This window comes from Neovison vison, chromosome 6 (assembly GCF_020171115.1).
Source record: "Neovison vison isolate M4711 chromosome 6, ASM_NN_V1, whole genome shotgun sequence".
Classification (NCBI taxonomy): Eukaryota; Metazoa; Chordata; class Mammalia; order Carnivora; family Mustelidae; genus Neogale; species Neogale vison.
The window spans coordinates 48,411,499-48,434,939 of NC_058096.1; the positions used below are offsets into that span (position 1 = coordinate 48,411,499).

Here is a 23,441-nt window from a genome sequence, read left to right on the forward strand (position 1 = left end):
CAGAAATCCAGCTCCTCATTAAAATGCCTGATTGAGAAAGTTCAACTGCCAGAATTCACTCTTCGTTCTGGCCAATCCTGATATGTTCCTGACCTCTCTTTCTTAGAGCATTTATTAGAAAGGGCTTACAACTGTGAATATGTTTCTCTTACAACTTAAAAGTGTCCTTCTCAAGGACCTGAGAGTCATTTCTTTGAAATGTAATCATCTGGAATGATAGGGCCGTATCTCCCAGCCTCTGTGGGAGGATAGAATCCTAACTTCAAAAACTGCCAACTAGCAGACACAGCTGGCATAATCACAATCACACTGGCTAACCCTTTGTAATTTTTCACTTCTCTGGCTCTAATGAGCTCCCACTCTCCCTACTCCCTCATTCTCCCTTTTAAACCTCTAATCACCTCCGCACCAATTGGAATGGAGCTCCTCTCTTTCTCCTACTGTCAGTAGTTTCTGAACAAAATCTGTTCTCACTGCTTTAACTAATGTCTGGCTGTATGAGAAATCCCATTCCAGTTTTTCTATCTTTCCCCTTCATTTTTAAAAAGCACATATGCACTTATTCATCAAACAGTATATTGTATTGCCCATTTTTAACACCAAATAGAAATGACACCATACCTTACCTAACCTTCCGCAATCTGTTTTGTCCATTTATTCATATTGCTACATGCCTTTCTACTTCCTTTGTTTTGGTTTCAGGGCTTGTAAAAGCATTTCCCTAGGTTCATCCTCCTGCGCTTGTCCACGCCAGTTATGGACAAGGGGAGACAAGAGGCTGGTGCTTCAATGTCAGTGATGTGGACCGAGCTTGGATGTGGAGGCTAAGGTGCCCATACTTGTGAAGAGGAAAAGAAGTAGGGTGGGAAGAGAAGAAACGTGGCAGTTCTGTTCGGAACTCCAGGAATTCTGAAATCTAAATTTGGATTTTTAATTTTCCAGGTTATTAAGAAGATATGTATCAAGGGGGTAGGTTGGAGCATATTTCCTTTGTTTTTAGCGCTTGTTTTCAAACAACTTTATTCAGGCAGAAAGTACGTGGCCTCCATTTGTACTTTTGACCGCGCCCCACAAACAGGAGTGGGCGTGACCTTTCCTCAGACCCAACTCTCCGCAAACCCAGTTGTTACAGTCGGAAATGACTGAAAAGTGGCTATCCTTCTACCTTCCACCTTCCCTGTGGCATTCCCCCCTCTCCTATTCTTTCCACTAGTTAAGGTTCCCAGTTCTGACTTTGCTAAGTAGGACGCCAAGAGGTAACAAAGAAGCCAAACGGACGCTAAAAGGCGACGCTCAAAGGGGCTTTTACCAGGTCACGCTCCCTCATCCAGCTCCGCCTACTCTCCCTGCGCTCGCATTCCGTCCGGGCCCGCGGGGCATCCTGGGACACGTAGTCTTTGAAAGGGCGACAGCTTTGACCAAGTCTCCTCCCCCAAGCTGGCTTTCGCGGTGGGGTTGTCGTGACGTTGCGTTCCTCCCGTCTCTTCCCTCCTCCCTTTTTCTTTTCCTCTCCAGAAGCTCAGTCTCAGACTTCCGAGAATCTTTTACGACGTTGGATCTCCGAGTCGGTCCCGGCGCCGGGTCCACTTTTCGGCAAAGTGACGTGGACGTCAACAGCAATGGCGGAAGGAGAAGAGGTCCTGCCAGAGCCAACGTCGAGCGGTGACGGCTGGTGAGTGAAGCCCAGGGCTGATTCTTATTGCCCTTCTATTCTTCCTTTTCACCGTCCTGCCCGTCCCTGAGACACCAGCAGGCTCCAGCATGGAATGGGAAGACCCTTCCTAGACAAAGTCCACTGCCGTGCCCCGCCCCCTCTGCCGGCCGGGTTCTTCCAGCCAATTCCGTCAAGACAGAGGGGCTAAGGCCCGATTCCAAGGGAGAGGGGTGTCACCCGAGTACTGGGCCTCAGTTCGGTCCTCCGCTTTCGTTCATCGGTTTCCAAAACGTGCTGGAGAGGGTGGCTTCAGGGCTGGGTTTGGCCGGAATACGTGGCCCTGGGAGTTAGAGTAGGTTGGTTCGGAAGTTTCGCGGATACATATGTGAGGCACTAGAATACCATTTGAAGACAGGACCCTTGAAATGACCACCGCAACCTTTGCCTGGAGGTTGAGAGACATATTCAGGGAGGATCCTTCCCACAGAGTTGAGCTGTTTTTTATTCTAGCTTTTATTTCTTGTTTTGAGTTTCAGCAGTTCCTACTATTCGTCTCACACAAGTCGTCTTTTTTTTTTTTTTCTGGTCGCTTTCCTCACAGCTCAGTCTTTACAGCTTTGGATGCTTTCTGGACATTGCTCTAGCTGCTCCCAAGCCTTTGCATGCTTACCTGACTTATACTCAGAGTTGTGGAGGGGGGAGGGACCTGCAGTAGTAGTGGAGTTTGTCACCCAGTGTCGTTAATCTTTGGGAAGGGCTCCTCTTTTTGAAATAGTGGATCTTTACAGAATATTTTTAGGGACATTAATATCATTAAAAAAAAGATGAAAGCTTTAGAGGCTTTTTGAATTTTTGTATTTAAGTATGTTGACCGCATGTATTAGATAGTTTTAGATTTGCTTTTTCATCATGTGACTTGTATACAGCTCATGTAATAATGCTGTTTGCCTAAAGTTTATACAAGACATTTTCGACATGGATTTTAATCCTGAAATGGACATCATTGAAAGGGATAGATAATAACTGAGAAATTCAACTTTCAATTAGCAGACATCCAGTATTACCTTAGTGCATGCATGTACTCTACAAGGTGTAGGAGGAAAACTTACCGGTGACCTACATATAGTTTCTTTTCTCAGTTTGCTTATATTAGAGCTGTGACAGTTACACTCAATAACAAGGTAAAGTTGATCCAGCTCTTTGGGAATGTGAGTGAAAATGTTACGGGATTTCGGGGGGGACAGAAGCCACTTCCATTTGCAGTTATTGGAGAAAGCTTCATGGAAGCAAAGGTATTAGAATTAGGCCTTGAAGAATCAATAGGATTTAGACTGGTGTTGTCCAATAGAAATAGAATGTGAGCCACATACGTAATTTAAATTTTTCTTTTCTAAGTTTTTTTTTTGCCCTTTTTTTTTTTTAATTTATTTGACACAGAGAGAGATCACAAGTAGGCAGAGAGGCAGGCAGAGAGAGAGAGGAGGAAGCAGGCTCCCCACTGAGCAGAGAGCCCGATGTGGGGCTTGATCCCAGGACCCTGGGATCATGACCTGAGCTGAAGGCAGAGGCTTTAACCCACTGAGCCACACAGGCGCCCCTTTTTAAAAACTTTTTAAGTAATCTCTACACCCAGCCTGGGGCTTAAACTCACAATCTGAGATCAAAAGACACATGTTCCACCAACTGAGCTAGCCAGGTGCCCTGTAATTTAAATTTTCTAGTAGCCACATTAAAAATTAAATAATGATAACAACAACAACAAAAATAGTTGAAATTATTTTATTATATCTAAAATACTATTTCAATATATCATTGTTGGAAGAAACCAATTAGATAATTTTATATCTTTTTTGATAATAAGCCTTCAAAATTCAACATGTATTTTTATTTTAGCCTATATCTCAATTGGATCTAGCCACAGTGCAGATGTTAAGTAGCCACACATAGCTAGTGGCTAACATTGGATAGTGCATTCACAGTAACAGATGGGAAGGGCCTCTGAATGGAGTAATAGTGTGAGCATGGACAGAGGCAAGAAAACTAATGATTAGTTGGAGAGTGAGGACTAGAACTTCATGAAATTTGTTGTCTTGGAAGTGTTAATCTTTTATATCATAAACTGGCTTTATTCAGCTCACTCACCATGAGAAATGTTTCTAGAGTTAAAATATCTTTGACAAGTTCTTAGGAGGATTGTGAGTATGAGTGTGATTCACAGAGGCAAAGAACATGGAATTAATGGTTTTTAAACGTAGCATTTGTTCTCTTCTAGGGCTACTGTACCTTTTGTGTGGCTTTTAGTTTTTGTTGTTTTTATTTTCATGAATGGAGGAACCCCGAGGTGTTCTTTGATTTCTGCTCTCCTTCCATTCTCATGTAATCTTTCTCTCTTTTCTCTGCTTACTCCACTCCGGGGTGTCCCCTCGGAGTGAGTTTGAATATAGTCAGAGAAGACGTTTGGATTTGGAGTCATAGATTTGGAAAGCTTCTGTTCTTAGACTGGTAAATGGATTGTTATGGAATGGGGAGGGTTTACTCTTCCCCAAAAAAAGTCACTTTTTTTTTTTTTTTTTGGAGAGAGAGTGTGTGTGTGTGTGTTTGTGTGTGTTGTAGGGGGGGTGTTGGTAGAGGGGCAGAGGGAGAGGCAAAGAACCTTTATCTTAACCAGGCTTCTCGCGGGGCTCCCATCTTATGACCCTGAGATAATGACTTGAGCTGAAATCAAGAGTCACATGCTAAACTCGTTGAGCTACCCAGGAGCTCCAAGTCACATTTTTATTGTAATTTTTCCTGAAGTGTGTTATATATCTCATTGCCTAACCTGAACTTAGCTCAGTGACTTAGGGTCATCCAGTTTACAGAGTTAAGTGTATAAGAAAAAAACTAGGTCCCTGGCCTCAAGGAATTTGTGGTCTAGTTAGAGGAGGCACATTTAAGAATATCAATTACTGGGGCGCCTGGGTGGCTCAGTGGGTTAAGCCTCTGCCTTTGGCTTAGATCATGATCCCAGGGTCTTGGGATCAAGCTCCGCATTGGGCTCTCTGCTCAGCAGGGAGCCTGCTTCTGGCACACCCCCCCCCGCCCCGCCACCTGCCTCTCTGCCTACTTGTAATCTCTGTCAAATAAGTAAATTAAAAAAAAAAAAATCTAAAAAAAAGAATATAAATTACTATTACACTTTTGTAATACAGTGAGACCTATCTAGGCAGAATGGGTAGATAGTTGCTATGTTAAATGAATGGCCCCATACAACCATCTCTTTTTGAGATTGCTTTTTTGTTAGTTTTTTCCGTTTTCTTTCTTTCTTAGTAGTATTTCCCAGTTTGTTCTTAATCTGTGATACTAGGTAGCTAACCACGTTAAACCGTGTGTACATTTGTAAAAAGGTTCAGGATGGGGCCCAAAGATCTTAAAAGTACAAGATAACACCATGTATTTTCATTATTCCAGGCCAGTGCTTCTCAAAATTTAAATGTGCATTACAGTTACCTGGGGATCATGTTAAAATGTAGATTCAGTAGATTTGCTTGGGACCTGAGATTTTGTATTTCTGACTGGTTAGCTTCTAGATGATGGCAGTTTTGCTGGTTCATGGACCATATTCTTTAGCAAGATTCTAGATGATGCATAACTCGAAATGAGTTAGCCAGAGGAATTTATCTCTATATATTTCAGTTCTATTTTTTCACCTAACACATTATGCTGTAATTTATCTCATTAATATGATGTATCATTGCTGTTTACATGGTGAACTTCTCAAGGGCTGTGGCTGATAGCAGGTGGCTCAGTGGATGTTTATTGTCTGAGTGACTTTTGTAAAATCATGTGCAATAACATACCAACCTGTCATTTCATATACATTTTCTAACTCCATTGTTTTTTTGAACTGTGTAATTGCTTGTACTCTCACCTTTTATGAAAAACCAAAGATATCAGAAAATAGCTCTCTAACTTTCTGAAACTGCAGCCACACAAGCTCAGAGGGTCTGGGAGAAATCCTTTAAAAATGTTTATGGCAAGTTTGAAATTACTATTATAAAAAAATTTTTTTTTTCTATTAAGTCAACTCTACTCCTAATGTGGGTCTTGAGCTCATGACCGTGAAATCAAGAGTATCATGTGCTACTGACTGAGCCAGCCAGGTGCCCGCGAGTTTGAAATTATTTAAATTTAAACAAGCTACTGCTTTGTAAAAATCAAACAAGTGTTTAATTTTTACAATTAATTTAATTTTTAATATAATTAAAATAATTAATAATTAATATAAATTAATTTTATAATTAATTTAATTTTTACAATTCAAAGGTTGATAATTATCTTCTCAGTATTGAAGTAGTCAGCCTTGAATTTGAACAAAAGTTTCTCATTTTCTGAGGCTTTCTTCCTAACATAAGGCCTAAACATCTAAAGTCATAATTTAAAAAATGTTTTTTCTGTAGATTTTAATTTTACAATTGTTGATATTCTGTGTTCAGTTTAAAATTTTTGTATAGACTTTAAAGTCATGATTTTAATTTATTGCTAAACTTTTAAAATTATTGCTAAACTTTTCTTAAAATTGTACAAGTAGCAGTTCGTAAAGCTTTTATTTTTCATTTGAAATGTGAATAGAATTGTCTTGGGAATAATAGGGTCTTTTTCAAAGTTCTGTGCACTTTGTAAATAGTGTTCTCAGTGCTTCCCATTTCATAAGCATTGAAATATGAGGAGAGATTTAAGGAGTAGGTGATTGCAATTTCAGAAATGATACAATCAGTAAAGAAATACATTTAATATGAAAGAGAATGGAACTTGTTGTTTTATTTTTATTTATTTATTTATTTGACAGAGAGCGAGCACAAGTAGACAGAGAGGCAGGCAGAGAGAGGGAAGCAGGCTCCCCGTGGAGCAGAGAGCTCGATGTGGGACTCGATCCCAGGACCCCGAGATCACGACCCGAGCCGAAGGCAGCGGCTCAACCCACTGAGCCACCCAGGTGCCCCGGAACTTGTTGTTTTAGAGGAATATTGACAGCTTGTGGTTCTGGGCAGACTGGATATTACCTTACAGAAAATGAAAAAAATGAAAAGGAAAATAAAACTTATTGTTTTGAATTAGGGGTTTTTAAGTGACGACTGTTTGATTTTGTAAACTAAGTAGAATGCAGACAATGATTAGAAATTAAGAAGATGTTAAGAAAAGAAATTAAAAAGAGTTATTTTGTTTATAGTATTTACATTAATGTTTTTCTTATAATTCATATTTTACTTTTTTTTTTTAAAAGATTTTATTTAGTTATTTGACAGATCACAAGTAGGCAGAGAGGCAGGCAGAGAGAGAGGAAGGGAAGCAGGCTCCCCGCTGAGCAGAGAGCCTGATGTGGGCCTCGATCCCAGGACCCTGGGATCATGACCTGAAGTGAAGGCAGAGGCTTTAACCCACTGAGCCACCCAGGCGCCCCCATATTTTACTCTTTTTAAAGGTAATTCCTAAATAATAATTCACTTCTAGGATTTTACTCCTTTGGATTGTAGTACCTGGTTTTTGCATGCCAAAAAAAAAAAAAAGTATTCAATTGGTTTACTTTCCTTTATTTGTACTTACTGAAAAGAGTACAGGTATATTCCCTATCTTAGAGGCAAGTCAGGTAATTCAGGAGTACCCTGTTAAGTGTGCTGCAATACACAGTGAACTTATGAGTAGGTGTCTTCTGAACAGAATTGATAAACTATGTGTGGCAAATCATTTCTGCTGCTTATGCTAAAATATGAATTCTACTTGGAATAAACTAAAAACAGTAACTTCCCTTTGTATCAAAAAGCAAGCCAGAGTTTCGCAAAGCATTCAGCAGACATTAACTAAATTCTGGTTATATTCAAGCTGCTATGTGGTGTTTTAGAAAAAATTTGAGACAGATTTAAAACCAGAAGCCAGAAGTTGCATTGTTCTGACTTGCTTGAATAGGATTATATAGCTTGAAAGGGGACAGTGCTTGAAGTAACTTACTTAGGTACTGAGAATTATGAATGGAAAATAAATCAGTCCCTCATGTTAGACTTATAAGAGCAAATTGTTTCTTGTGGAAATGTAAGAGCAGTAAGTTAAGAGCCAGTTTAAAAAAACCCTATTTCCTGGGGTGCCTGGGTGGCTCATGGTTTAAGCCACTGCCTTCGGCTCAGGTCATGATTTCAGGGTCCTGGGATCGAGCCCCACATCGGGCTCACTGCTTGGCGAGGAGCCTGCTTCCTCCTCTCTCTCTTTGCCTGCTTCTCTGCCTGCTTGTGATCTCTCTCTTTCAAATAAATAAAATCTTAAAAAAAAAACAAACAAACACCTATTTCCTGAAAAAAACCTATTTCCTGAAATCTTAAGTCTGTCTGACCTTTGACCTGAGCTGAGAAAATGATCAGTAATTAAATAATTAAATCATGTGTTTCAAGTTTCCTCTCTTTTTCTTGAGGGTTAAAGGAGTTTTTTCTTATCCTTAAGCCAATACAGCATTTTTTAGTTGGATAGAAATGCTGTAGTGTGTGCTTTTCTTCCTTTAAAGCAGTTGTTACATGAAACTAAAAAACTTACATAAAACATATGTTACATAAAACATAAAAACTTTCTGTGGTGATATTTAATAATTTTTGCAGAATATAAGAAAGTACTATATATTTTTATAGGACTTTATTTCAATGTAATGCTTGTATTTGCTATCTTGTTTGGTTTTTACAACATTTCCTCGAGAAGGGGAAGTTATGAATTATTGTAGTTTTCTGGTTAGAGATGAGAAGACAGGCTTGGGATGGTCAGATGACAAACCTAGTTAGTGGAAAATCTGGGACTTAAAATTTTGTCTCTTTCAGCCCTGTGCCCTTTCTAAAGTTGATTGTGTAAATATTATGTATTTCACATATACTTGAACAGACACCTAAAGAGAACCCAATTAAAAATATGGTAGTCCTGGAGTACATGGGTGGCTCAGTAGGTTAGACGTCTGACTCTTGGTATCAGCTCAGGTCTTGATCTCAGGGCTGTGAGTTCAAGCCCTGTCTGTGTTGGGCTCTACTCTGGGTGTGGAGCCTACTTAAAAAAAATAAAAGTAAATAAAAATTAAGATATGCTAGTCCTGTGCTCAATCTGTGATTTGAAAGACACAGTAGTCTAAGATGTGCATTGTTGAACATATGTATTTATCTGTGGCACCTGTAAAGCTATAAGGATATGCATAAGCTGTATACCACTTTGTCTGTCTTATATGCACAAGAAGGGACAGTTCATGACTGATATGGTGGGATGTGATACAGAGCATTATATACTATAGCTTTAAACCTCTTTAGTTTTCATAATATATTCTCATACCCTAGCCAAGAATAAATAGATTAGTTTTTGATCTTGAGATATTATGCTTATATATTTGTATTTAGATAATATGTACATATCTGAAGTGTATTTAAATATATTTAAATGTATTTGTATAATTATCTTAAATATGTTATATGAGTAATATGTATACATATATTATGTATAAAATAGAATTTTTATTTACAATCTGTGAAAACGTAATAGTGATACTTAGAAAATAGAAGTAATTATACAGTTAAGTAAATTCATCAGCTTAGTAATTTTTCTTTTGTTTTATTTAGGGATATTGGAGAAACAAACTTGATTTTTGGTTCTTTTTTCTTTTTAAAGATTTTATTTATTTGGGGGGTGGAGCACTTGAGGAGGGTAGTTAGGAGCAGAGGGAGAGGGAGAAGCAGATGACCCTCCCTCCTGCTGAGCAGGAAGCCTGATGCAGAGCTTGATCCCAGGACCTTGGGATCAGGACTTGAGCCGAAGGCAAATGGTCAACCGACTGAGCCATCCACGTGCCCCAAGAAACTTGGTTTTAAGAGAACTCTTTAGTGGTTACTTTCCCCTTTCAGGAGTTTTCTTTTTTCCCCCTCTTTTCAGGAGTTTCTGGCCCCTATTTTGAAGTACTAAGGTGACCCATAGAAGAATATATTTATCTCATACGGCGGTGCAATTAAATACTAGCAATTCTTGAGCTTTATTTTATAGATTCTATTTAGATTTACCACTGATATAAGGTTCTCTGATATGAGATTCTCTTTAATCAAATAAATTATTGATGATTGCAATGCAAGTTAAAAAAAAATCTATTGTGTGGGGCACCTGGGTGGCTCAGTGGGTTAAGCGTCTGCCTTCGGCTCAGGTCATGATCTCAGGGTCTTGGGATCGAGCCCCGCATCCGGGGTTCTCTACTCAGTGGGGAGCCTTCTTCCCCCTCTCTCTCTGCCTGCTGCTCTGCCTACTTGTGATCTCTGTCTGTCAAATAAATAAATAAAATCTTTAAAAAAAATCTATTGTGTATTTCTTTGCCAAACTAATCTCTTCTGGCAGGGTACCCTTGGAAAGACATGCAGTTTTATCACCTCATTTGTAGTAGTGTTCCTTTATTCTCTAATATGATGGTTTCAAGGACAGGATTATTGGTAGTGTTTCATTTCTCATTACATTTTGGATAAATTGGAAATTTGTGATAGAAATAAGTAATGTGCTGTTTTATGTTGACTTGTATTTTCATCCCATTCTTTCTCTTTGGTAAAGGGCATACTCTATTTTCCAAATAAACTACTGCTTTGGTGGGGTGGGGGAAACCTGGTGCATTTCTTTGTGCAATAAAAATGCTAGAAAGTCAGGGTGCCTGGAAGGCTCAGTTGGTTGAGCATCTGGCTCTTGATTTCAGCTCAGGTCATGATCTTAGGTTCCTGAGATGGAGCCCCACATCCATCGGGTTCTGCACTCAGCAGTGAGTCTGTTTCTTTCTCCTCGCACTGGGTATGCCTGCCCTCTCTTCCTCTCTCTCTCAAAAATAAATAAATAAATCTTGAAAAAAAGAAGTACTGGAAAGTCACCTCTTATGTATAGAAAAGAACAGTTTATTAGGAACTTTTTATTTTGAGGAAGCATGAAAGAGGAAAGGGTTTGGAGCACTCTTTAAAGTCAACTTCCCATTAGTAAAGAAGATATTCTTTCATTTTGCAAGCAAAGTCTTACAGCAAATGCATTGCAACATTATACATAAAGTGAAGAGGAGCTGCTTAAGCTACTTTTTTTTTTTTTCTTTTGCTTAGGCAAAAATTCCCAAGTTTTTTTTGTAGCAGAAGGGGCGCACCCCTTTGGTAGCATTGGTGAGATTTGATCTGCATGGATTAGGGATAAAAAATAAGTGAAGATTAAAGCATCTGTTCCATTTGTAGTTAGTTAATTTTAGCAGATGACAGAGGGGAGTTCTATGATCTGTCTCCTTTGCCTTTTGCACACTGCTGAAATAATGTAGATACCATGTTTGTTTGGCTTGTCAAGAGTAGAGGACTAACTTTATACTTTTTTTTACTTAGCACAAAATCCTGCTTAAATATAAATTCTGAAGAGGATGTATCATTTGGTAAGGGGATCTCCCAAAGCTGCTTTTGTGGATCTCATCCTGACACAAAGTTTCATATATATATATATTTTTTTTTTCCCCCCTAAAACTGGTGAATGGGATTTTTCTTTTCTTGGCATTCAAATATACATCTTGTTAAAATGCTGTAATAAGAGTGTCTAATTCTGACAAAAGTCCAGATAACATCAAGATTTCACAATTAACCATATTGTGTTCTCACAGACTGTAAGGTAACATGGTAATTTCTTAATATGTCTCATACTGTTTGTTGTTAGAAAGTTTTGATGGTTTGAGGGGCACCTGGGTTGTCCAGTTGGTTAAGCATCTAATGCTTGATTTGGGCTCAGGTCAGTGTCGTGAGATGGAGCCCCACGTCAGGCTCCATGTTGGCTGTGGAGCCTGCTTGTGATTCTCTCTCTCCCTCTTCCTCTGCGTCTCCCAACCCCACTCACCAGCTTGCTTGCCCTCTCTCTCTCAAAATAAATAAGTAAATAAAGTAAATCATTTTTTAAAACAAAAGTTTTGATGGTTCAAGATTGGTATTTAAAAGTAAGTTATACTTGGGGCTCCTGGGTGGCTGAGTTGGTAGAGAATGGGACTCTTGATCTTGGAGTCATGAGATCAAGCCTCACATAGAGCTTACTTTAAAAAAATATAAATAGGGGCGCCTGGGTGGCTCAGTGGATTAAGCCGCTGCCTTCGGCTCAGGTCATGATCTCAGTGTCCTGGGATCGAGCCCCGCATCGGGCTCTTTGCTTGGCGGGAGCCTACTTCTCTCTCTCTCTCTCTCTCTGCCTGACTCTCCGCCTGCTTGTGATCTCTCTCTCTGTCAAATAAATAAATAAAATCTTTAAATATATATATATATATATATATATATATATATATAAATAAAAGAAAAATAAGGTACACAGTACATATAGTGGTTATTGAACTTCATTCATATCTACTGTAGGAGTGAATGTGTAACAAAGTTGTCTTACTTCCATTTCTATCAAGTAGCACACAGAATTTTCAGGAACGAATTAAGGAGTATTGGTGTGGTAGTAATTTGTAACCAGTTTGCTAGCAATAGTAGCAAAGTAAGTTCAGACCAAGCTTTTGACGCTGATGTGTCAGGGCCTGCACATTAAGACATAACCAGAAATAAGGAGGCACAAAGTAAGTCATGGAACCACAACTTCACATGTGCAGCTTGACACTGTTACACAGTCTGCTGGTACTTAGAACTAGTTAGCTGGTCATTTTTGAGTTTTCAGTAATTGATTAGAGGCTTGTGCCTGGATGTAATATATATATGGGCAGGCTGGCCTGTCATGGTTTAATCTGTGATCTTAGTGATTTACATTCTGGACAAATCAAAATAGACTGCACTTCAGAAGGAGCTGCTCCCACCATTTTTGAGCAGGTTTCAGATAACAGGACTTAAAATAAAACTTGGAATTGCCAGCTAGTATATAGGCTACGTGAGAGCATGACTTTTTGTTCATTGCCTCCAGTTCCTCACATAGTGGCTAGCAGGTGGTGGTGCTCTATATATATTTATTGAAGGTATGAATAAAAGAGTACTTTGGGGGGCACCTGGGTGGCTCAGTGGGTTAAAGCCTCTGCCTTCAGCTCAGGTCATGATCCCAGGGTCCTGGGATCGAGCCCCGCATTGGACTCTCTGCTCGGCGGGGAGCCTGCTTCCTCCTCTCTCTCTCTCTGCCTGCCTCTCTGCCTACTTGTGATCTCTGTCTGTCAAATAAATAAATAAAATCTTAAAAAAAAAAAAAGAGTACTTTGGGCAGGGAAGGAAAATTCACAGCAAGGGTTAGAGAGAAGTATAGGGAAGTAATGGAAACTTGAGAATGTGTTAAGGAGAGAATCTAACTTTGCAGAGTTTATGTAAAGAGGACAAGGACTGAATTAGATGATTAAAGACTTTTTGGAGCAATTACAGTGTAAGGATGGGATTTGAGTGAATAAGAGTAAGTAGAGGTAAGTGGTGACTACTGTTTGCAAGGAGTTGAACTGGAAAAGGAGGGGGAAAAGAGGACTTGGAAAGGGAGTAGGTCATGCATAGGACCTGTTAAATAAGCGAATGTGGAAATATGTGAGGAAACAATCACAGTCTGTATTGTTCTTTATATTTTTGAGTGCTGTAAGTTCTGAGTCCATTTTATCTCTTGGCTCTGTTAAATACTGCTAGCAGACGCAGAAGTTTGAGTACAGCCAATGCAGTAGAAATAACATGTTTAATATGTTTACATAGCAGGCTTTGGGCTTGTATTGATTACCTTAATAGCGCAGCTTTAAAATTTCTATTTTTAGTGAAATAATGTATCTTAGACCCCGACCACTTTAAAATACCAAATTAACTTAAAAATTAAAAATTTTTAATTAAAAATTGGAAAAAATTGGTAATTGTTTTTTCTCTATGGTTTCTCTTTGAATTTTAGGTGATTAACATACATTCTAGGTCCCATGTGGTCTTTTTTTATAGTGGATTAGATTTTTTAAAATTTAATTTCAGCTAGCCAACAATAGTACATCATTAGTTTCAGATCTAGTGTTCAGTGATTCATCAGTTGCATATAACATCCGATGCTCATCACATCATGTGCCCTCCTTAATGCCCATCACCCAGTTACCCCATCCCTGACGTGCTACCCCTCCAGCAACCTTGTTTGTTTCCTGTAGAGAGTCTCATGGTTTTTCTCCCCCTCTGACTTCCTTCCATTCAGTTTTCCCTACCTTCCCCTATGATCCTCTACAGTGTTTCTTATATTCCACACATGAGTGAAACCATATGATAATTGTCTTTCTCTGATTAACTTATTTCACTCAGCATAATACCCTCTAGTTCCATCCATGTTGATGTAAATGGTAAGTATTTATCCTTTCTGATGGCTGAGTAATATTCCATTGTGTATGTGTATATATACATATACATATACACACACATATGTGTGTGTGTGTGTGTGTGTGTGTGTGTATACTACATCTTTATCCATTCATTTGTTGATGGATATCTCAGATCTTTTCACAGCGTGGCTATTGTGGACATTGCTGTTATGAACTTTGCAGTACAGGTGCCCTTTGAGATCACTACATTTGTATCTTTGGGGTAAATACCTATTAGTGCAATTGCTGGTTTATAGGGTAGTTCTATTTTGAACGTCTTAAGGAACCTCCATACCGTTTTCCATAGTATCTGCACCAGCTTGCACTCCCACCAACAGTGTAGGGGGTTGGTTCCTCTTTCTTCACATCCTCGCCAACATTTGTTGTTTCCTGTCTTGTTAATTTTAACCATTCTGACTAGTGTGAGATGGTATCTCGTTGTGGTTTTGATTTGTATTTTCCTGATGCCAAGTGATATAGAGCATTTCTTTATGTGTCTATTGGCCATTTGTATGTCGTCTTTGGAGAAAAGTCTGTTCATGTCTTCTGCCCATTTCTTGACCAGATTGTTTGGGTTTTTTTGGGTGTTGAGTTTGGTAGGTTCTGTATAGATTTTGGATACTAGCTCTTTATCTGATACATCATTTGCAAATACCTTCTCCCATTCTCTAAGATGCCTTGTAGACTTGTTGACTGTTTCCTTTGCTGTTCAGAAGCTTTTTATCTTGTTGAAGTCCCAATAGTTCATTTTTGCTTTTGTTTTCCTTGGCTTTGGAGACATGTCTAGGAAGCAGTTGCTGTGGCTAAGGTTGAAGAGGTTGCTGCGTGTGTTCTCTAGGATTTTGATGGATTCCTGTCTCACATTCAGGTCTTTCAAAAAGGATTAGATTTTGGGGCGCCTGGGTGGATCAGTGGGTTAAAGCCTCTGCCTTCGGTTCAGGTCATGATCCCGGGGACCTGGAATGGAGCCCGGCATAGGGCTCTCTGCTCAGCAGGGAGCCTGCTTCCTCCTCTCTCTCTGCCTGCCTTTCTGCCTATTTGTGATCTCTGTCAAATAAATAAATAAAATCTTTAAAAAAAAAAAAGGATTAGATTTTAAGGATTTGGAAAACTGGTGAAGTTGATTTGGTTTATTTGGTAGACTGAGAGACTTCATGGGTTAAAAAAATTTTTTTTTTCCCATTCAGAGAACATCCTGTCTAAAGTTAGAAATTTATCTCAGTATGCTCAGGTGACAGGAGTATTATTCTGAAGTTGAATAGGCTATGAGAAATCATACTATCAGTAAGTTGCTGGGAATGATTACTAATTGCTTAATTCTAGGGCTTTTTCATTATTTTGTCTGAATGCCTTCTATTTCTTTAAAAAACATTTATTGAGTGTTACTGTTGCCTTTAAATATTTATCCTTAACTAAGTGAAGAGTGACTTAGTGTTCCTACGTACATGTTTTCTCTTTTCTTCGTTTTATTATTGTTTCATTTGTCTCAGGATTTGTGTCACATGTACCTGTAAATGGTTCATGTGAGCAACTACTGTCTGACAACTACAGTGAGGGCTTCATTGCCTATGGAGACTATCCAGAAAGAGAGAGTTGAAAAGGACAGAGCCAGGCAAGCTGTAGACATTAAGATGGAATGGAAAGAGGAGTGGGAGGGATACACTGGTAGAACAGAAGATAATTCATATGCTGTGTGAATACTTCCTACCTCTTGCTTCATGGTACTGGTACTATCTGATACTATCCCCATTTTATAGGTGAAGAATAAGTTTGTATTCTAGGTCACATAGCTGTTAAGTTTATAGAATCTGATGTCACATTTTCTGATTTTAAATTTTATATTATTTTCTCTGTAATATGTTTCCTGAAGGGCTTTATATTCTCAGTTTCTTGGTGGTCTTGCTATTGAGCTGCCATGTCGACGTTTAGGAGTTTGTTCCTTTCCCACAGTGGTAGTTAAATGAACTGCTGTTAACTTGAGGAACTGAAGAGGCAAGGAAGTTCTTACCCCTTAACCTAAGGTGTGGCTTGAATCCTTCATATAATAAATTCCTTCATTGAAATGGTAAATGAGGGTTTGACACAGTAGCTTCATTTGAAAGCCCTAAATTAAAGCACCTTGATCCAGTTACTTCTTTTGTAATGTTTTTATTGATATATAATTTATGTACCTAAAATCCAGCCATTTGAAGTATATATGCAGTTCTGTGGTTTCAGTATATTCATAGTGTCAGGCAGTCGTCACCATGATCTAAGTTTAGACTATTTTTATTACCCCCAAAAGAAACCCCCTACCCATCAGCAGTCTAATTCCATGTCACTCCAGACCCTTGACAACCACTGATTTTGTCTGTACATTTGCCTGCTTTAGACATTTCATGTGAGTGGAATCATAGTATGTAGCCTTTGTGTCTGATTTCTTTCACTTAGCATGTTTTCAGTTTTTATCAACATGTTACATGTATCAGTAGTTCATTCCTTTTGTTGCTGAGTAATATTCCATTGTATGAATATGTTATATTCTATTTATTCATCAGGTGATGGACTTTTGGATTCCTTCTACCTTTTGGCTATTATAAATAATACCTTCATAAGCACTGATGTACAAGTTTTTTGTTGTCTTTTTAAATATATATATATTTAAAATATATTAAAACATAAAATCATATATTTATATAATATATAACAATTAAGTTTTACTTGTAAAACTTATAAAATGTAAAATATATATAACATTTATAACATTAAGTTTTACCATTTTAACATGTGCGATTCAGTAACATTAAGTACATTCACAGTTATGTAAAGCCATCACTCACCACTATCCATTTCCAGGATTTTTCATCATTCCAAACAGATGCTTTGTAACTAATAAACAATAACTTCCTATTCACCTCTCCTACCTCTATCCTTGGTAACTTACGTTTTCTATCTCTATGAATTTGAATATTTTAGGTACCTAATATAAATATAATCATATAGTATTTACTTTTTTGTGACTAGTTTATTTCACTTATCACTTGTCTTCAGAGTTCATCCAAGTTGTACCGTCTGTCAGAATTTCCTTCCTTTTTAAGGTTGAGTAATAGTTTCATTGTATGTATATACCACTTTTTTTTTATGATTTTATTTATTTGACAGAGATCACAAGTAGGCAGAGAGGCAGGCAGAGAGAGAGGAGGAAGCAGGCTTCCTGCTGAGCAGAGAGCCTGATGCAGGGCTCGATCCCAGGACCCTGGGATCATGACCTGAGCTGAAGGCAGAGGCTTGAACCCACTGAACCACCCAGGCACCCCTATATACCACATTTTGTTTACCCATCCATTGGTAGACATTTGGGTTGTTACCACTTTTGGCTTTTGTGAATAATGCTGATATGAATGTGGATGTAGATATAACTGTTTGAGTCCTTGTTTTTAGTTCTTTTGGATATATACCCAGAAGTGGAATTGCTAGATTATATGGTAATTCTCTGTAACTTTTCAGTAACTGCCAGACTTTTTCCATACTGGTTATTCCATTTTACATTCCCACCAGCACTGCACAAGGATTATAATTTCTCCACATCCTTATCCTTTTTTTGATACTGGCCATCTTAATGGGTATGAAATTTAGTGTGTCCTTTTGATATTAGCCATTGTATGTTCACATCTTGTGAATGTGAAATGGGTATCTCATTATGGTTTTGATTTGAACTTCCTTAATGGTGTGCTCACTTTGGCATCACATATACTACAATTGGAATGAACTTCCCTAATGGCTAAAGATGTGAATGTCTTTTCATGACTTATAGGTCATTTGTTTATTTATTTATTTTTTTTGAAGGAAGAAGAGTTGTCAGATGCCTTGGAAAGGTTAAATTAAGGTAAAGATTTGGATATTAGGCAGGAAGTGGGGAGGATAGCAAGAGTGTCCCTGTGGAGGGGTGGGGTGAAAGAGGGAGAAGAAATGATGGGGCATAAAGCCAAAAAGTTAAAAACAACTCTAATACCCATTAACTGATGAATGAATAAATAAAATGTAGTAGAGGGGTGCCTGGGTGACTCCATCAGTTAAGTGTCAAACTCTTGATTTTGGCTCAGGTCTTGCTTTCAGGGTCTTGAGATCAAGCCCCAAGCTAGGCGTGGAGCTTGTTTGGGATTTTTTCCCCCTCTCCTTTTGGCCTCCCCCTGCCCCAGCTACCCCACTGTGTGCATGCTCAGTCTTGTGTGCATGCTCAGTCTTGTGTGCTTGTGTTCTCTCTAGCGTGCATGCGTGCACAAAAAGAAACAGTGAAATGTATATACATGCAGTGCAATATTATTTGGCAATAAAAATCACGTTCTGATACATGCTAAAACATAGACTTTGAAAACATGGTAAGTGAAATAAACCAGACACAAAGATGATATAAATAAGATTCCATATATAAGATGTCCAGAATTGGAGTACTGGCTGGCTTAATTGAGAGAGCATAGCATGCAACTCTTGATCTTGGGGTCATGATCATAGGGCCCCATGTTGGGTGTAGAAATTACTTAAAAATGAATAAACTTTAAAAAATAAAATGTCCAGAGTAGGTAAATGTCTTGAGACAGAAAGTAAATCAGTGGTTGTCAGAGGCTGGGAGCAGGGTGGGAGGAGTAGAGAGTGGCTGATAATGGATATGGAGTTTGAATGCAGAAAGGTATACATTTAAAAAAGGAGAGATGAACTAAGTCTTGTTTTCATCTCTTGTTTGGAGTATGTCTAATTAAAGTTTCATCAGTTTTTGAAATTATAGGGAAGAGAAGCTTTTAGAATATGGTTAGGGGAAAAATTGTGGCTCAGTGGGTTAAAGCCTCTGCCTTCGGCTCAGGTCATGATCCCAGAGTCCTGGGATCGAGCCCCACATCAGGCTCTCTGCTCAGCGGGGAGCCTGCTTCCCCCTCTTTCTCTACCTGCCTCTCTGCCTACTTGTGATCTCTGTCTGTCAAGTAAATAAATAAAAAATCTTTAAAAAAAAATTATAATTTCTGGGGCGCCTGGGGGGCTCAGTCATTAAGTGTCTGCCTTTGGCTCAGGTCATGATCCCAGGCTTCTGGGATCAAGCCCTGCACTGGGCTCTCTGCTCCATGGGAAGCCTGCTTCTCCTTTTCTCACTCTCCCTGATTGTGTTCTCACTCCCGCTGTCTTTCTGTCAAATAAATAAACTCCTTAAAAAAAAAGTTATACTTTCAGGGGCGCCTGGGTGGTTCAGTGGTTAAGCCGCTGCCTTCGGCTTGGGTCATGATCCCAGGGTCGTGGGATCGAGCCCCGCATCGGGCTCTCTGCTCCGCGGGGAGCCTGCTTCCTCCTCTCTCTCTCTGCCTGCCTCTCTGCCTACTTGTGATCTCTGTCTGTCAAATAAATAAATAAATTCTTTTAAAAAAAAAAAAGTTATACTTTCATATGGATTTGTTTTATGGCTTATTCATAAAATAATTATGTACAGAATTTCAAATTGAATTTATTAATCCTAGAAGCATTTAGAATCCATGTTTAATTTGGTTGTGCTTGAAAATTCATATTCCCCCCCTTGCACCACCATGTCTTCTTAACTTTCATTGTCCAAATGCTTCCGTATGCTAGAAGTTCCCATTTGACTGAAGAAGAAAAGTCTTACCCAGTTGCTAGCTTGAATAAGCATTAAACTAACTTCATATGAATGTAGTCACATTGTTTCCTTGCTATAATTCTAAAACAATGTGTGGGTTACAATGCTTAGATTAGGTGATTTTTGCCACAGAACAAAATCTGTGGTGTGGGGATATTCTGTGTTTTGTTTTTTTGGTTTTTTTTTGCCAGAACAAAATCTAGGTGAGGGGATATTCTATTATGTTTTATTTAGGTTTTGAAAATATGTCATTGATAGATCATCAGCAGTAATCTATAGTATTATACTAACAGATACAGTTTTAGTGTCACAAAAGAGATCTGGGAAGAGATTCATTTCTCTTACTTTGCAAACCCGAAGCTTTGAATTTGCTTTGCCATGAACCTTCTGAGCAAAATAGACAATTATTTTTCAGACTTAACTAGGATAAATGGACAAGGCCTGTACTTTTCTATTTTAGGACCTGCCTGAGTGTGCAGTACATTTCTACCAGTCTTTAGTTTGTGAAGTCAGTAAGAAGCCACCGTCACCAAAGAAGATTTAAAAAACTGTAACCCACCCAATTATACTCCCCCAGACAGGTGTCTTGCTTTTAAATGTTAGGTATTGCATAGTCAAAAATAGAAGGAAACTTGTGTTTGGGGAAGGAAAATTTTGTTTAAGAGCTAAGTGCCATAGAGTTTCTATCTTTTGGTAGGAACTTGAGCCTTATATGAATTATTTAACTTCACTGTTTTCCTGCTTTAGAAGTGCATTTGTAATGTTGAAGGTACGATAACTGAACTTTTTGAATACCTTGTTCAGAAGATAATGTTACTTTTAATTACTTAATTTGTGAGACATTCCTTTTACTACTTAGTTTGGAGCATTTTCTGGCTTCTTGCTCATGGTTGTACTGCTAGAGACCACGTTTGTGGTTTCCTGGGAGCAGCATCAAAGAATCCAACAGCAGCTGTATCAACAGGGATGTGCTTGTACATTGTTATGATTTAAAATTGTTGAGGGGTGGGCATTTTGCCCCACAATACTGACTTTGTTGTCTGGAATAGTAAGGGATTTGGCACAGTTTCTTCATAAAGAAACCAAGGGTTTTTGCACTGAAAAATGGAAAAATTCTAATTCTTCATTTATTTGGTAGAAGAGTTCTATCTCATGCAATGGTGTTTTCAGTTCATTTATATACTTATCATTAAAAATATAGCATTTAAAAAAACACAGCATTTACTCATTTTCTTTTTTTCATGGTTGCAAACAGTCTTCCAGATTCTAACAGGCTCTCTCATACATTTTGGCCAGAAGATAATAGATAAAACCCATTCTTCATCAGCTATAGGCCTGAACCATTTCTCAACAGCTGACTTGAAATCTCTTTCCCTCATTTTCTCCTCCAACACTTTGGTGTCTATATAGCAAAAGAACAAAGCGTTTCCTGCTTGGTTACTTGTTATTTTCTTATCCTTATGAATTTGTAGTAGCTTTGTTAAGAAAACTCTCAAGTTTGATCACTACATTTGTGTTGAATATGAGCCCAAGTGATTACATTTTCATTTAATTCCTTCCTCTTAACAGGGCAGCACTTTAGTAAACTTAACACTTCTTGGGGTGCCCGGTTAGCTCAGTCAGTTAAGCATCTGCCTTCAGCTCAGGTTATGATCACAAGGTCCTGGGATCGAGTCCCGTATTGGGATCCCTGCTCATTGGGGAGTCTGCTTCTGTTTCTCCCTCTGCCTGCTGCTCCCCTTGCTTATATTCTCTCTCTGTCAAATAAAATCTTTTTAAAAATTTATACATTTAAACTAATATTTTTGGAATCCTATCAGTAGGGGAGATTTACATGGTCTTATTGAGAGGATGTGGAATGGGAGTAAATTATTTTTCTCAAAACCACCAACACACAAAAATTTGATAAAATCTTGGTTTCCTGATGATAGTAGGATACTATCTTTTTGGTTGCTTTCAAGAATTTTAGAAATTACCTAGTTGAATTGTGGATTTTTATTTGTATAGTTTTTTTTAATGTATTGAATATTTAAATTATAAAGAGTGAAACTTCAGCTTTTGAGAATTCTGAGGGAATTAGTTATTTTAAGTGGCTATTTCATGGCTAAAAATCAATTCATAACATTTGTGAAAGTTTTTTAAAAAATGTATTCTTTTCATATACAAACAAAATTTATTTTGTGTTTAATTTTCTCTTTAAATGTAGTAGACTGAGCATAACTGCTTGATGATTTACTTGATAATGTTGTATTGTTTTGCTTTAATATATAAGGCAGTGATGCCATTAGTGCTTTTTTATTCCTGTAACATTAATTGGACGCTCTAAGCCAGGCATTCCTCTAGGTGTTACATTTGTATAACTTACATGCTGAGTATTCCCATATTACAGTGCTTTGAATTCTTGGCGGAATTTTATGATTTCTCCTCCTTGCCACTATTTAGCATAATATTAAGTACATAAATTCTAGAACCTGCTGCTGAAGTTTGAGTCTTGGCTCTAGTACTTACTTGATAAATGATCATAGGCTGTATAGCTCCTCTTTGCCTCACCTTCTGCGTATGTAAACTGAGGCCAGTGATGATTGTGGTTACTTCATGGGGTTGTTGTGAGAATTAGAAAAACGCAGGCATAAGAGTTTGGAACTGCCTGGTACAAAGATAGTGCTATATAAACTGTTAGTCATGACTACTACCACGAATAGTCTATTACTGTGACTTTTCTTCAGTGCTGTCAGCTTGCTTGCCCTGTTTTCTCTTTTTAAATTTCTTTAATCTTAGAAAACATAACTAAGCTTGTTAGAACTAAATGCAAAACAAGAGTAAATTGCATGAAACCTGAGATTCCCTTTCAAGCGGATAAAATGCCTTGTATGCCTTGGCATTATTTTTTGGCTGCTGAGAACCTTCTTTTAGTAGACACAACCTTTAACAGGCCAAGCTTATAAATGAATCTTGAATAAGAAAAAATAAGAAGTAAAATTGATCTATTAAGGACTTGTTTTTTAGGGAAAAAGATCTTGAAGAAGCTCTGGAAGCAGGAGGTTGTGATCTTGAAACTTTGAGAAATATAATTCAAGGGAGACCACTGCCTGCTGATCTGAGGGCCAAAGTTTGGAAGGTAACTGGAAACTAAAACAAAATGTAATCACTTAAGAATAACACTTGAGAATTTTTATGTTCACTTGTTTAAGTTGCAGAAAACTTTATCATCTTATGAGCATGCTGCATCTTGATAATTTATCGAACAGAACAGCTTACTGAAATGTGTATTTCTGTCATGTTTGGTTATTTAATAATTCAGGCTTTGGAAGGCAATGTTTTTCTTTTGTAGTTATTAGAAATGATGTTTATGAAGATTGTTAAATGAAATGGGACAGTGCAGCCAATGAGTAAAATAGGATTTATAATTGCAGCTGGAATTACCTTAGCTACGTTAAAGACAAGATGGGAAGGGTATATAGGTCTTTCTGGGTGTTAGAATTACAGGATATTTTACTTTGCTTTATTTTCCTCTTCAGTTGTTCTCCAATGTATGTGTATTACCATTTTTTAAAAAATTTAAATTAAGATTTTGTTGATTGCAAAAGAAATATTCACCTTTGTTAAAATATACAAGCATAGGATAAGATGAAAATCATCTGCTATCACCTATAGGTAAAACACATAATTATGTCTTGGTACATATCTTTTTATTTTTTATTCTCTGCACGTATATGTGTAACAGAAATGGTATATAAAATTCTGAATGCTTTATTATAGAAATTTAAAACACAAAAGTAGAGACTTGTCTAATGAACCCCCATGACCTGTCACTTAACTTTGTTTACATTTAGCCAATCTTGTTTGATTATTATCTCCATCTTTTC

The 23,441-nt window shown here is 38.0% G+C and overlaps 1 protein-coding gene across 3 annotated transcripts in view; it reads left to right on the top strand.

The window, feature by feature from the left end:
• The first annotated feature begins 1,402 nt into the window (after positions 1 to 1,402).
• TBC1D23 (TBC1 domain family member 23) overlaps positions 1,403 to 23,441 on the top strand; it is a 59,063-nt gene continuing 37,024 nt past the window's right edge. For 2 of the 3 annotated variants that reach the window (XM_044251215.1, XM_044251216.1), the window contains exons 1-2: positions 1,403 to 1,672; positions 22,582 to 22,693. In XM_044251215.1, the coding sequence (XP_044107150.1) occupies positions 1,620 to 1,672; positions 22,582 to 22,693 (165 nt within the window). In that variant the 5' untranslated portion in view covers positions 1,403 to 1,619. Of the gene's footprint in view, positions 1,673 to 22,581; positions 22,694 to 23,441 lie in introns of those variants that run through there. The other variant, XM_044251217.1, reaches the window with a different exon arrangement.